Source organism: Lathamus discolor, chromosome 13 (genome assembly GCF_037157495.1).
Source record: "Lathamus discolor isolate bLatDis1 chromosome 13, bLatDis1.hap1, whole genome shotgun sequence".
Taxonomy (NCBI): Eukaryota; Metazoa; Chordata; class Aves; order Psittaciformes; family Psittacidae; genus Lathamus; species Lathamus discolor.
The window spans coordinates 1,915,546-1,931,494 of NC_088896.1; the positions used below are offsets into that span (position 1 = coordinate 1,915,546).

Sequence of the window (15,949 nt, forward strand, 5' to 3'; positions counted from 1 at the left end):
CAATCCATGTTTCTTACTTATCCAAATCAACGCTACTCTTTTCTCACTCTTCAAATGAACTTGCTATTATTTTCCAGGTCTGTTCCTGTGGTAAGCTCTCTCTGCCTCCAATTTATTCTCCTTAAGAAAATGCTGACATCCCCACGTTACAACCCCAGGTGAGAAGGGGTTAGAGGATCCTGCCTGTGAAAACCTCACTGTGCTCTGCCTGACATGCCAGCACCATTCTTCACAGTGCTGCCTTTATCCAGCTCACTTAACCAAGTATTTTTCTAGCCTAATCTAATTAATTTTTCACATCAGACTGTGAGAAATATTGTACTGCTTTATTACAACTCAAGCGTTTCCTGACCTATGTGCAGACTCCCACTGACAGTGAAATTATACCCAGAAAAGCATTCCGGTTTGCACGGAAAGCTTTAGAATTCCTGCTTTCAGTTCTCTCAGCTAGCTTTCCCCAGAGGTGACAGTATGGTCTATGCCTGTGATGTGCTCCCAGGGCTGTGTGCTTTGCGAAGCACAGAACGGTCTGGGTTGGAAGGGACCTTAAAGCTCCTCCAGCTCCAACCCCTGCCACAGGCAGGGACCCCTTCCACTGGAGCAGCTTGCTCCAAGCCCCTGTGTCCAACCTGGCCTTGAGCACTGCCAGGGGTGGGGCAGCCACAGCTTCTCTGGGCACCCTGTGCCAGCGCCTCAGCACCCTCACAGGGAAGAGCTTCTGCCTAAGAGCTCAGCTCAGTCTCCCCTCGGGCAGGTTCAAGCCATTCCCCTTGGCCTGTCCCTACAGGCCCTTGTCCCAAGCCCCTCTCCAGGTTCCCTGCAGCCCCTTCAGGCACTGGAGCTGCTCTCAGGTCTCCCCTTCAGGAGCCTTCTCTTCTCCAGGCTGCCCCAGCCCAGCTCTCTCAGCCTGGCTCCAGAGCAGAGCTGCTCCAGCCCTCGCAGCATCTCCATGGCCTCCTCTGGCCTCGCTCCAACAGCTCCACGTCCCTCTTGTGCTGCTGCCCCAGAGCTGGATCAGGGCTGCAGGGGGTGTCTCATGAGACAGACCCGTTACTGATACCTACATCCTCCAGGAAACTCCACAGAAGCAATCTACACAGATAAACACTGAGATGAGATTACAAAGCCAGAAAATCCCCTTACACATGGCACATGGCATCCTCAAAAAGTACCAAGTTCATGGCAGGATTGACTTCATTGTAGTTGTCCAAGGCTTCCACAAGGATCTGGTTCAACTCCTCCCAGGTTGGAACTGGCCTATAGCAGGGTTCACCAATCCCTTTAGCAAAATGGCAATAAACATTCATTCTCTTGGTCTGCTCTAAAGTTTCATCAATTTCCTGTAAAAGAAATAATATATATATATATATACTTTGGAAATAGGGAAAGCACTAGGGATTTGTGCCTGAATTTCACTTTGCTCCCATCAAGACGAAGGATCCAACCCTTCTAATGCTTTTGCCACACAAGATTGAAAGCACTTGAATAAAGGAATTTAATTCATTCACAGAGCCCAAATCTCCTTTCCCCAGTGCCCTTATGGAGCACATCCTTTACTCATATCACAACGGTGCAGCCCAGGACACAGATGCCAGAGATTTTGTTCCTGGGCTCCTGTAAGAACACTGCCCTCTGAGCAAATGGATGATGGGCAGATCTTGGGCCAAACTTGGCTTTCCCGAGGAACACTTTTCCTGTAAGCACCTCAACACCTACATCATAGAATTTCTTCACCATCTCCAGCTGGATTTTATCAAAGGTACCATAATCCTTTTCTTCAACCATCTTATCCCGGTACACCCGGTTTGACTCATGCAGGTAGAGTTTCAGTAGGTCTTGGGGTTGCTTCAGACATTCAGGGGTAGAGAACAGAAGGCCCTGTGGAGAGCAAAGACACTCAGTAAACCTCACCCCCAGCATCCATGTTATCACACGAGATAGGCTGAGTTGTTACAGCAACTTGCAAGTGAACTTCCAAACAAGGCCCTGGAGAACATGCCCTTTGCTATCCCCAATCTTCCAAAGCAGTTTCTATTCATTACACTCATTTTGAGACCCCAGACAGCATCCCCAGGGCAGCCTGGCTGCGCTGGTGGTCCTGAGCTCAGCAGCAAAGAGCATGCAGAGCCCTGATGTGTGGCTTTTTGCATCCCAACACCACGCTATGGGTGCCTTGTCATGAAGAAAGATAGTCTGGTAATGGTAGTGGTGATGTTTTTTATGTATTTCTTTTTTATTTTAAATCTATTCATTTTAATGAGGTGCATTCTGCCTGCAGGAAATATTCATTGCTGTCTGCTTATCCCAGTGTGTTTACCACGAGCTCTATTAAAATGCATTAAAGAATTATATCCCAAAAAGGTGTCGCCTATAACTAAGCCTATTAAACAGCACATGTGGTTTTCGATGGTATGAATTAAATAGACAGCTTTTATTCCTAACATTTCATCATTCCTACATAAAATACACCATGTATTAAAAGACATGGGAAGCAGTGCCTCCCGTCTCCTGAACCGTTTTGGACCGTTTGGGTTTCACACTTTGTCATTACAGCTGCCAAATTGTTCTTTTCTTTATTCCAGGAAGGAAAACTGGGTAAGAAGAGGTGTCAGCTTGAAGAAAGAGGTGAAACCCATCAGGTCCTCAACTGATGTTAAAATAAGTGGCACTCGGTCACTCTAAAGACACCCAAAGCCACACAAGTGGTTGTGTTCTTGATGCAAGCACCTGTAAGGCTTCCTCAGAGAAAGGAAAACCCACACTTCACACCTCCGTAATCACTTTATTAACACCTGAACATTTCCCCTTTTGCCACGTTGCAAACCCAGCCCTCTTCAATCCTCTCAAGCAGAGCTGCCAGGCTCTTCCACAAACAAAACCAGCAGCAGCTCCAAAGAGCAATGGGGATACTTTGCCAGTCACCTTGAGCTTCCAGTAGTTGCCATAGTGCCTGCAGCTGGGATGCACGACTGGCGGATGAAATACATGGTTATATTTCAGCCACATCTTTCAGCTTCTCCTCCTTGCTGGAAAGGCCAGAAGCTGGTTAGGAAGCCACAGGCTTCCCTAGAAAATGATGTCAAATATCATGGCTCAATTCGATTTCACATTTTACTGTGTTCAATTCTGGGCACAGCACAAGACAGACAAGGAGCTGCTGTAGAGAGTGCAGAAGATGCCCCTCTCCAGGTTTCCTGCAGCCCCTTCAGGCACTGGAGCTGCTCTCAGGTCTCCCCTTCAGGAGCCTTCTCTTCTCCAGGCTGCCCCAGCCCAGCTCTCTCAGCCTGGCTCCAGAGCAGAGCTGCTCCAGCCCTTGCAGCACCTCCATAGGCCTCAGAAAGAAGCCTCTGCACATACAGGATAATCATGGAAAAGTGAAAGACTTTGCATACCACTACCTAGAACACACCAAAACCAATGTGTAAAGGGAAGTTGAATGTGTTTAAAATGAATAAATAAGTACATAAAAAGCACCGGGGACACTGAAACCATTGTGGCAAAGCCTGCTGAACTGTACCACAGGTCCTGTCATTAAGGACTGAAGTATTAGAGTGTGAGTTCCAGACACCAGGCTTGCTAAGGTGCCACAAGGCACCCTGCAGCAGGCTGGCTTCCTGCTAGTTCTGCTGTGAGCAATCTGGCACATGAAGCTTCCTCTGCCACCAGCCTTACCCTGCTCCCACCCAGGGCCATCAGGTGACAGGACAGAAAGCCTCCAATGCATTAAAAGGTAATAAAAAGAATTTACTTTTCCCCCTTTCTTTGCAGTGTAAATACCATGTGTGCAGTGCTCCGTTTCCAGCTGTCCTGTGCTGTTGGACTGAGCACCCTGCACTCCTCCTTCCTGAGCACAGAATCATAGCATGGTCTGGCTTGGAAGGGACCTTCAAAAGTCATCTGATGTTACTCTTGGGGCTCCTGGAGCATCTTCAGCACTTTGAGGACAGTGGTGACATGAAAACATCGTAATATAAAGTAGCATAGAAATATATATAATAAACCCCAGCATTACAGTCAACAAGGTGTGGCCCACACACCCAGAGCCCTGTTCAAAGACCTTACAGCAAGATGAGGGCCTCCAGCCACGCCTTTGGTATGCTGGCAGTGCTGTGCCTGCTGTGTGTGATGGAGCAGCCCATAACCAACCACCAGCATCTGCATCATAGAATCCCAGGCTGGTTTGTGTTGGAAGGACCTCAAAGCTCGTCCAGCTCCAACCCCTGCCACAGCAGGGACCCCTTCCACTGGAGCAGCTTGCTCCAAGCCCCTGTGTCCAACCTGGCCTTGAACACTGCCAGGGATGGGGCAGCCACAGCTTCTCTGGGCACCCTGTGCCAGTGATCTCTGTTAGGAAGAGAAATAACAGAGATACTAAGACAGGAGGAGGGTGAAGCTCTGAAACCAGACTGCTCAGCTGACCAGGACCAAGCCCTGGGCTAAGTCCTGCCAAACAACTGCACAGAGCAAGGCACAAACTGAAGGTGCTGCTGACCCTGCACCAGCCTTGCAGCCATTTCTGTCCCCGCTCCTGTCCCACGGCAGCAGGTAACACACTGGGTTCCTTTGGCACTTGCCAGCCCAAAGCTTGTATGGGTCTTTAGTGAGTTCAATCTCGGGTAGATATGAAACCCCCTCTCCATGCAAAGGAGCGTGAAGTCTGCCAGCCACCAAAGCCTGCACGGAGGCAAAGCTCAGCTGGGGCCAGGCACGCTGGGGCCACTGCTATCATCTTGCTGTCAGGAAGAGACAGAAACTGTTCTTCCTCAGCTGCCACAGATCTTAATGTGACATGCTGCTTGAAAATCTTGTTAGAAATGGGAATATAAAGCAAAATACAGCCCTGCTGAGCCTGTGATTATTATTTTACAGAGATGACAGATATAATTTAGAGCGTAATACCATGGTAACCCTTTCAGATGGAAAGAAAGACAGCACCAGGGCTTTCTCTAGTGTGAGCCAGCGGGGGATGTGTTTCTAAAAGCATAATCCCCATCTCTGTCACTGCACAGACCTGTCTTCTTTAATCAAGGGGAAATTGCCTGGAGCGTACCAATTGATTTAACTCTGCAGTGCATGGTGGGACCCAGAGGCATGAAAAGATGCCATAGAAGTGCAAGGTAAAGTTGTGCTGGACAACTGCAAATGGGACCTGATCCAGAGGGAAAGTAATGGGTAACACCTACTGATGAGCCCAAGGGGTTCTTAGGATTGGTGGGTGACCTCGCCCCAGCAACATCAGTCATAGCGAGTGATACAGTGCAAGGACAAGGCACTAGGGCTGCCATTCCTGCAGATCTTGCCTAATCCTACTCCAGCCCCTTCTTGCCCACCCTCCTGGACTGTGGCTTAGAGCTTCTCACCTGAACATTTCCTGTGGGATGTGACACCAAATGTGAGCTGGTTTATTACAGCCAGTTCTTGCTGAGCTTTCTGTAATGGTTCAAAACCAGCCCTTGAACTCAGGAGTTTAAGACGATCACAGATTCTGAGGCTCCTTGTTAGTAGGAAGAAGCATCCCTCAATCCAGACCCAGCTGGGTTTCCAGGTCACCAGTGACCTGCATGTTTGTGTGTTCATCACAGAAACAATGCCTACTGCTGGCTTTCTTCTTCCCTTGGTTCCCCCCTTCTTCACCCACAGCCCTTCTCCCAGTCCCTACCTCCCTGGAGCCTTGCCTTGCCCTTTGGGGAGCCATTCCCCCACAGTGGTTCAATGATATATTCCTCTGCTGCCACGCAGGAGAGACCAGTTTATGTCTATGTGAGGTCCTGAGATGAAGCTCCATCCTGTGGCCCTTGGAGAGCTGATGCCAAAGAAGAGGTGGCACCACTGAGGACAATGCTGAGGCATTTTGTGGACTTCAGCATCCTGCTGAAGGTGATGTCCAGAGACAAAACCCAAGTGAGAATGGTGGACAGAGATCATTGTTGTGCAAGATTACGTGGAATTTCTCACAGTTCTACCAAGTCAACACAACTACATGGTTCATCTCAGGAGACATTGACCCTACAGCCAAGGGGGCCTCCAAAGCAACACAGCTCAAGCAGCTGGGACAAGACACCAAAACGGAGCAGGCAGATACAAGAGGAAGACACCCCTGCCTTTGTACACCACTGGAATCCTCAATTGTGTTCCAGCAGAGTGAAACAGGAAATCCAGAGACCCCCATACCCCCAAGAATATTTAAGGTAAGGAAATAACCAAGAATGAATAATAAAAGATAAGGAAGGATTTCAAGAACAGTTGAACTGTGCTTCAATAAACACGGTGAGCCCCAGGAGCCAGACTCCAAAAATGTGATCACCAAAAAGCCACCTGAGCTCCTGGCACTGCTCCTACCCTGGCCCAGCATCCAGCAGGACATTTCCTAATATCCCACACCCTCAGCACCTTCCAAGCAGAGCACAGCTAAAATTGAAGCTTCCCACTGAAATGCTGCTTTTCTCAATCTCTGCTTTTCAAAGCACAGATGAACTAAAGCCAGGATTTAACATGACCCACATCTACCGTCAAAGGCTGCTCATGTTTAACTGAGCACAAGTGACAGGTCTGATTCCTTCTTGACACAATGGAGTTATTAACTTTTGCAGCAGCCTGTTCTTGGATTTCCCATTGCCTGTCATTATTACAGCTCTTGTCTGATGGAGCAGACCACAAGGCACCGAACTTTCAGCACCTACTTTGTAAAACAGACATTAATCAGGACAGCAACAAATTACAACCTGGGGTTTTACAACAGGTTCTGGTGCTTCAAACCCCTCAGTCTGGCTGCTCAGATCTTACTCCAGCTTTCTCAATCAGCCATAAACTCTGAAGTGCTCTTTGAGCAGTAACGCCTTGGGCTTCAAACCCGAGACTTCAGGGGAAAAAGAATCCTCTCCACTGTTGAATCTTTGCTAAAGGAGTTATTTCCCCTTGGTACGGAACTGGCTCCAGTGGTGATTCAGTTTCAGCGGTTAAGTCAAAGCTGGTTTGGATTTCTTTATTAACCGTTTAAATGGCATCCTTCACACACATGTTGGGTACCTGACCATCAAGAAGCTAAGAGGATGTGCCAGTGTAGACCAACAAGCTGTCCTGGCTCTAAGCAGAGCAGTTGAACTACTTAATGCTTTCCTATCTTCAGGGCCAGCAGCCCACGAAGTATCCACCGCATCCTTCAATGCAGTCAAATGATTTCCTGTGGTAGAGCATGCCATTAATCTCCACATACCCAAGGGTGAAACTAAGGCTTGCAAAGACAAGCCCAGCTCCACCACCCCCACCAAAGTCACCTCATCAAGTCAGGAGGCCAAAGCCCCTACAGGCAGAGAGCATTTCAACCCACTCCAAACCTGCACCTCTTTCTGGAATCAGTCATCGTCATCCCTCCCCACTGACCATAGGAGGCTGGAAAGTCGATAAGCTTCTAACTGGTGCTCCTCAAAATGCTCTGGAATCTGTCCAAAACCAATCAGCAATTAGGGAATCATAGAATGGTTTGGTTTGGAAAAGATCTTGAGATTATCAAGTTCCAACCCCCTGCCATGGGCAGGGACACCTCATGCTAAACCATGTCACCCAAACCTCCATCCAACCTGGCCTTGAACACTGCCAGAAACGGAGCATTCACAGCTTCCCCGGGGAAACCCATTCCAGTGCCTCACCACCCTCACTGTAAAGAACCTAAACTTCCTGTTTCAGTTTGAACCCATCACCCCTTGTCCTATCGCTACAGTCCTTAATGAAGAATGCAAGTGAATGGCCCAAGGTCAGCCACTTTGCAAGGGGGGACACACATACTATGTCACTGTGTTTGCTCACCCAGGCTAGCTGGGCCAGAGGAACACAGGTCCACAGGCTTCCACAGCACTGGGACAAGCTCCAAGTGCTGAGAGGCAGAAGCTGCACTTACTTGGAAGATATTGGAGAAGTCTCGCAGGTTGAAAACATAGTGGAACTTGATGGCTGTTGGCAGGAAAGTGGCAGCTACTTTCTGATGCAGTCGCAGAGCGAGGGTAAGCAGCTGCTGAGCCGACTTCTGCACAGCCCCTGGGAAGCCGCCACTCGCCAGGTGCTGCACTAAAATGGTGCTGTAGATCCTGGACAAGGCCTCCTGGCCAGGGAGGGAGAGCGCGAAGACGCAGAAGTGACGCTGAGGAAGAGAAGGCATGCGAAGGTCAGCAGGGTGGACAACCACCTCTCAAGCAGAACGCCCTTGGGGCTTGATGAGCTTGGACACAGTGCTAGACAATGTCATCTGGGACCCCTTCCCCACTCAAGGTTGGACCAGGTGATTTTTTGAGGTCACTTCCAAGCCTGGGGTGCTCTATGGTTCTATAGCTTGCAGTACACCTGAACAAGGCTATTTCCCTCTTCCAACTGTCCAGCAGAGGACAGTTGGCAAGGGACATCCTTCTGCTTGGGAATGATGCAGGGATTCAAAACCACAAAAACCCCAAGGGATTTTCAACAGCATTTCACAGCTGCTCTGCTGGAAATTCAGCCCACTGAAGAGCTCTGCAGGTCCTACTGACCTCTGACAAGAACCAGTCACTGCCTCTGTTAGAAACAGCCCCTTGAAGGTGCCACCGCCCAGAAGACCCCTTTATTGATTTGAAACTTGCAGACAGAGAAGATTCCCACATACAGCCAGAGGATGCTTCATTTTAACACCACAGCTTGTTAAAGAGGAGCCAGCGCCTGGGCTCAATCTGATGAGGAGGTTTGTCCATGAGGATCAGGATCCAGGCTCCCCAACAATCGCAGCGCCATGAGCAGGATCTGTCCCTGCAGCCCCACTGAGTTACAGCTGCTCTTCCATGGGCACCCGTGTCTCAGGGTGTTCCCCGCTACTACCTAGTGCCAAGCTGCATCCTACAGCACAGCAAACATCTGCCATGTTGCTGGGAAGGGCACTGTCCCTCCGCTGCTATTGTCCCCCTCGGATGCCAACAGGTCCTGCTCAGTGGCTTTGATCTGCAGGCACAGGGTACAGCCAGGCTAACTCTAACCAGGCTCTGTCTCATGGCTGGAGGAAGGGTAAAGTAACACAATAAACCAGCTCTAATGACCCAGGTTGAGGCTCACAGCTCCCCAGAAATCAAGCCCCGAGTTTTAAGATCTCTTAGCATGATGAAGTTACCATCAGCATTTGCACTGGTTTTGGGTTGGCTTTGCGAGGGTTTCTTTGTTTGAGTTTCACCACCACCACTTCTTTTTAATGAGAATATACTGCCAGCTCCATTGGGAAATGACAGAAACCAAAAGGCCTTAATGCGCTATGTTCCAGGGGTAAATGTTAGGTAAGTGAAGGTCTGAATCAGAGACTGTCCTTAAAGTAGCTGCTAAGCTGACTGGCAACTTGTGGCTTCTTCCACTGACTGAGCAGCAGAACGTGAGGAAAAACAAATTAGGGAAAAGGTCTGCTGCTTCACCATAAGAATTACAGTCACTGCAGAGGTGCATGCCATTTCTGCTGATCAAATGACAGCAGGATATGCAGGATACCAGGCTGGACAGACCCTTGGGTGACATGGTCTAATGTGAGGCATCCCTGCCCATGGCAGGGGGTTTGAACTGGACGACCTTAAGGTCCTTTCCAACACAAACCATTCTGTGATGTGCTGAGTTTCCTCCAGCCTCATGCTTAAATAACCCACCCCAAAATAAGCCCTAGGACATGTACCTGCAGCCGAGGGTTGATGGTGAAGCTCCCCGCAGTCGGGTTCATGCACGACACGTACTGCACGTTCCTGATCTCCTTCAGCGACAGCTTGGTCCTGTCGTACCTTTGGGCAGAAGGAAACAGCAGCGCAGTGACCACAGCCTGTGAGCAACAGCCACTGCCTCTCCTTGGGGCAAGGAGGGGTCGACGTTCACTTGTCTTCAGGGGAGTCAAGTTGTGCTTCTCCCCAAAGCAGGGCACAGGCTTGCCTGCATGTCTGCCCGTGGCCTGGCTTCCCTGACATCCACAGCCCCGGATTTCTGCCTCCACTCCACTGTGTCCATACTCGGGAAGTGTTTGGCCAAGCTCAGGTATGCATGCGGCTGAGACTGGAAACTGCCCTGCATTCCCTATGGGGATAGGTGCAAATATTCCCATCCAACACAGCGCTGCCAGCTATGACCCCCTTCCAAAACATCGTCACTGGTTTCCCTTCAGATTACCTCTGCCTAGAAAATGCTGTTGCTGCTGCCTGACTGGAAACAGTATTAGGTGCTCACAGCAGGCTTCATCCAGGAGAGGCCAAGTCCATGGCCTTCCTCTGCTCCCAGCATCACAGCGCACAGAGGCCGAGCATCGCGCTCCCCTTGCAGGCTGCACACTGGTACCACGGGCACAAGCCACAGCAAGAGCAGAGCAAAGCTCCTCTCAACCAGGCTTGTTTGCTGGGGCCAAGGGAAAGCCTGAGGGCGCACAGTGCTCACCCAGAGCCTCCAGCAAGCTCCAGCCCAGCAGGATGCATTGGCAAACAGGGTGGGAAAGGGAGCCAGGATGTGACTTCCTCTCAAACCCCATCCCCAACATACGATGAACAAAAAGCTCCTGGATAACCAAGCTCAAGCAGCTCCCTACCAGTGGCCGTAGTCCAGGTGCTGCCTGATCAGTGTATGGGGCTGCACAGTCCCGTAAGCATCCACCTCAGGCATGTTCAGATCATCGATGAAGTACACGAGCTTCTTGGTGCCTGGAGGGCCGTAATTCCTGCCGGCCTTTTTATCCAGAGGCTTCTCAAGCACCCCTGTGTGGAGCAGAGAAGCAAAGCTCAGCACTGTGCTGTGTTGTACCTCCTGAGCCACACACAGGACAGGCAGGGCTCATCTCACAGCCCTCCAGCTGGCAACTGGGCTGGTTATTCCTCTGTGAGGAGGAAGAGGTGATCTCAGCACCAGCTCAGGATAGTGGCTGTCACCAAAGTGCAGCCACAGAGCAGCTGAGAGCCCTGCATGGAGCTGCCAGGGACCCTTGGGCAGCTTTTCAGTCTGACTCGACCCAAATCAGAGCGCTCTCAATTCCTCCTTTCAAACCAAACAGAGCAACCCAAATACAATACAGCAAACCAAACACAATACAGCTCCAAACCACATCTACTTCAGAGCAAACAAAAGCTTTTCAGGCAAGATAAAGCCTTTTGAATCCCTTCTGGATAAGTTTTTTAAACTACATCTTGCTTGCTGGTATTATTCTGAGCTGTACAGCAGAGCAGTGAACGTCCTTTGCTGCCTGTCCCAGCGACACAGTGGCTGGGCACTGGGGAGGAAGAGGGAGAGCTCTGGGCACAGAAGCCGATGGGCAAAGCCGATTTTGTGACTGTCAGTGCATTTTTTGCCTCTGTTAAACAAAAGCAATAGGTGATTTGGGGGTAAATTCCTGCACATCTTCAGAACAAGCCAAATAATATTATTTATATAAATGTACCAAATACCCACAAGTTCCCTGCTCCCATCCCCAGCATCACCCAAACCTCCAGATAACGTGACAAGGCTCAGTTCCAACAGGAGTTATCAAATGACCACCTAGTTCTAAGTAGGGTCATGTTTGAGCAAGAGAAAGCATGGAGATAAAAGTTCCTCATTTCAAAGCTTTGGAAGGTTTTCATTCCCTTCAGCACAAGGCTGAGGTTCTGTGCTGCTCTGAATTATAAACTGCGGGGAATATTTATAAAGCTGGGCTGTTATTTGATAAAAACCACCCCCACTGCTGCACATGGGGCTTTGGTGCTTATTGATCCCTTTGAACGCAGCTCCAGCAACCTTTACTGACTCAGTAAGAGGAAAAGCAAACAGAAGAGCTCTCCTCTGCCCAGAGCCCAGGATGGGCTTTCTGCTGTGTGCTCACTTGGAGAGCATCCTCACTCCCTGGGGCTCAGCGCTCTCCTGGAGATGGCGGCAGAATTTCATTTACACTGTTTTAGGTGAGAGGACAAGGGGTGATGGGTTCAAACTGAAACAGGGGAAGTTCAGGTTGGATCTAAGGCAGAAGCTCTTCCCTGTGAGGGTGCTGAAGCGCTGGCACAGGGTGCCCAGAGAAGCTGTGGCTGCCCCATCCCTGGCAGTGCTCAAGGCCAGGTTGGACACAGGGCTTGGAGCAAGCTGCTCCAGTGGAAGGGGTCCCTGCCCGTGGCAGGGGTTGGAGCTGGATGAGCTTTAAGGTCGCTTCCAATCCAAACCATTCCATGATTCTATGGTTCTATTAAGGTACTGTAGAGCAGAACATGAAGGAGGAATTCTTTGTCATTAGGAAGACCGGCAAACATAAATGGGACTGGGAACTCTTATTCAAATCACCTTGTGAAAACATACACTTAAGGCATTCCTTATTATGGGCAAAATCTATTAAGGAACGATTCTGCGCTGGGTTTTGTTCAGACCACAGCACTTTTCACTGCTCCAGTGCACTGCAGACAGCTTGTCTTTCCCACCCCTCAAAAGTGAGCTGATTTCTTGTCAAGGAGCGCTGCTGCACAAAGGCATGAATTGTGCTCAGGAAGGGAATGATAGATCTTCCCTCAGTGGAGCCTCTCTCCCCCTTCCGTAAACCCACAATATTTGAAGTTTCTGGTAGCAAGTTAAATTAAGTGTTTCAAATAAGCATTTAATCTCAATTTAATGAGGCCTTCATTAACATAGAAAATCAGCCCTTTTTGAGGTTAAACAAGGATGCAGAAGATTCATCACACTGAAATGCAATTACTGGGGATCAAGTGACATGTTTGGGGAAGTTGCATTTTAATTCAGAGCTGTATCTCACAGTATTAATAAAGGGTCCATGTCTGCCTCTGAGAGCCTGACATACTCAAATCAGCACTGGAAGAGTCACTGCAAATGGGACTTAGGGAGTGTGGCTCCTCTTGCCTGCTGAGTCCTGGTCAAGAGAGGGGAAAAAACCCAACACCAAAACCACCAATATCTATGGCAGTTTTCTCAAGTTAGATCTGGAGTAGAAGGTGCTGAATGACAGAAGCCAGGACTACATATGATGGAGAAGCAAAGGTCCAAGAGGGCATGAAGAGGGAGAGCAGCCGGCTGGAGGTCTTCTAGGGCAACGGGCTGAGACTGCACCAAATGCCACACAAAGGGCAGCTCAGTCACAAAACACCAAAGAAAAGCCCCAGCTGGCCCCAGGCTTGGGCAGAGTGTGTCTGGTTAAAACCCCTCTGCAGATGGCAATGCTGTCAACACAGGCGCCACGAGCATGATTTGAACCTCATACCTGTGCTCACAGTGAAAGGTGCGCGCTCTGCACCTTACAAACCCCTGCACCAGCAGCTGCCTTGTCTAGGAAATTAGGAGCTTTTTAAAGGAAAAAAAGAAATGCAAACCTGCTTGGTATCCATGTTTTGCACATTTAAAGAGATGCTGCTGCGGAGAAAAAACAACTGACAAGCCACACAGAAAGGGACAAATTAACTCTAAAAAATGAGCAGCAAGGCACCAGGCCAAGCAGTATAAATCATGCTTCCTGATGCAAATCTCACAGCCACATCTTCATCCCCACACAAGATGACTTGCTCCCCTCTGCAGAGGAAGAAAGTCGCCGTCTCAGCCCATCACTCACAGCCAGAGTAAACAGGGACGTGCTTCCAGGGCTGCTGGCATCAATCTCAACATCTGCACACACTCACCCACCCTGATGGAGATAAATGAGGGCACGTTCCACTACCCAGGCAGCTGGGTGGACAGACAGCTCAGAGTCCCCACACAGGGAGGGAAAGAGAAGGGGTGACTGGGAGGGGGAAAGGGAGGCTATAACCATCACACCACTCAATCAGGGCTGCAGGACTAGCCCAAAGGTGAGATTTTACCCAAGCTTTTTGCTTGAAGGACATGTAACCTAAATAACCTGCATTCACACTGTGGGCAGAGGCACAGGCACCATCCCACAGGCTCATGGAGATGGGCAGCAGAGTCTGGGAGGGTGGACACCAGCAAGACCAGAAACCCTTCAAACCTGCCCAGAAAGTGGCCCCACAACATGGCCCCAGGTTACACATCATGGGCTGAGCCTGGGCTGTCACCTACCTAAAAGTGGGTCAGCCCCAGAGGGCAATGTTAAGCTCAAACAGGACATCCAGCTCCAACCCCTGCCACGGGCAGGGACCCCTTCCACTGGAGCAGCTTGCTCCAAGCCCCTGTGTCCAACCTGGCCTTGAACACTGCCAGGGATGGGGCAGCCACAGCTTCTGTGTGGTCCCCTATGGGGATGGGGAAGTAAAAGGACTTCAGGACACTTGGGTCAAACCAAGCTACATAAAGGAAACACCTTCATTCACAGTGACCCATTCAACTTAAAACAAAGGACATCTTATTCCTGGCTAATAAACACATGTAACAAATTATTTTCTCTCTCTTTAGGTCAAATCAAAGTGAAAAAAAAACCATTCCAAAATTAACCACTTTTCAGTAATTCCTTCCTTTCTTTTCAGCTCTGAAGAGAACACATAACAGAAGTGACCGTATTTTGGTCTTAAACTTCATCTTTCACTGATGTGTCAAATCCTCATCAACGATGTTCTTATGGGCTTCCCCAGGGGAAGCAATTCCCTGGGGCTCTGAGCCCCAGAGGGGCAGCAAATCCTGTGCCCTTGGGGATAGAGGACTTACTCCACAGGACTATTATGGGCTGTGGCAGGAAACCAAAGACAGCACCAGAAACTGGCAGACCTAGCTTACAGGCTGCACATATCCATTAGCACCATCCTCACTGGTAATTAGGATGCAATTCCTGTCATTTCACCCTGAGGACAGTTTAGATCTCAGCCAAGAAACCCATCCTATTCAGCATGGGCTTAAATTCAAGCATCTTAAAGACACACCTCAAGTCAAGTACTGTGTGCTGTACAAAGCAGCAGATTTAAGCATGTGCTTTGGCACAGCCCTGAGCTGGAGTCATGGTGTTCAGCACTCAAATCCTCACAATGGAAAACGTAACCTTCCACAAAACCAGGGGTCTGCTGACCTGAGGGTTTCACAGTGGGTTTTAAGAGTCTGTGGGTGTCAATGCAGTGCCCACAAACAGAGGCAGTTCTCCCACAGGCCTTCCCCTGTTGGGAAGGATACCCCGGGAATTCTACCTGTCTGAGTCACAGACAGAAGTCCCGTGACTCAGCCACCTCCTTACCTTGCAGCATGGCAGAGGTGGTGTAGTAGTTAAACGGGACCTTCTTCACCACATAGGCATCCGTGTCCAGTGAGGACAGCTTGTCCCCCACCAGCACAGACTTGCCTGTGCCAGCATTGCCCACCAGCATCACCGGGCGCCGGCGCTCCAGGAGCCGGTCCATGAAGTACCGCACACGGACTGTCTCAGTGGTGGGCACCAGGCAAGCCTGAGAGGGGCAGAATGAGCAGATGAGCATCCCCACCCACAACGCCACAGCCACCTTCCGTGGAGAAGCCCAATTAGGGGAGCCATGAATGAAGGAGGTGGCCCCAGTTTCTAAACTGCAGCAGGAAGAGAGCTGTAAAAATCAAACTGTACAGAGGGAAGCTTGGGAGCTGGCTGCCGGAGCAGCACCTGCATCTCCCCACAGACACACGTTTTTCTAAAATGGGAACAATTTCTAGCAGCCAGCTCCTCACTGTGGCACTTGTAAAAGGAAAGTAAAGCAGAGCTGGCAAATACAATTCACTACCTGCAGAAAGGCTCATTTTGTGTCCAGATCACAAAACCAGCTCTATTTTCAGCCAAGCATAATGATGACATGGTGTCCCAGGGGCTTTGTTACTACATTGTCTCACATCCTGCTTCTCTCTGAAGGACAAATTCCCCTCATCCTGCACCCTGGGCACACCAGCTGCAGGGTCACTGGGTGGCTTTGCGCCTGCCCCTCACATACATCACTCATATTTGGAAGATGGATGGAGGATGTGTCTTCACAGTCAAAGCACTGTAGAAGAAGCTGGGTGATTTGGTTGTACCTTATAAAGAAGCCATCCTAATTATGAAGTGCTTGAATGGGACTTC

The 15,949-nt window shown here is 49.7% G+C and overlaps 1 protein-coding gene across 5 annotated transcripts in view; it reads right to left on the bottom strand.

Moving 5' to 3' along the window:
• The window catches only part of DNAH9 (dynein axonemal heavy chain 9), a 145,493-nt gene that overhangs the window by 101,735 nt on the left and 27,809 nt on the right, over positions 1-15,949 (bottom strand). For all 5 annotated transcript variants that reach the window (XM_065693329.1, XM_065693328.1, XM_065693330.1 and 2 more), the window contains 6 exons: positions 15,104-15,311; positions 10,559-10,724; positions 9,668-9,770; positions 7,895-8,134; positions 1,717-1,878; positions 1,144-1,340 (listed from right to left, as the gene is read on the bottom strand). In XM_065693329.1, the coding sequence (XP_065549401.1) occupies positions 1,144-1,340; positions 1,717-1,878; positions 7,895-8,134; positions 9,668-9,770; positions 10,559-10,724; positions 15,104-15,311 (1,076 nt within the window). The remainder of the gene's footprint in view (positions 1-1,143; positions 1,341-1,716; positions 1,879-7,894; positions 8,135-9,667; positions 9,771-10,558; positions 10,725-15,103; positions 15,312-15,949) is intronic.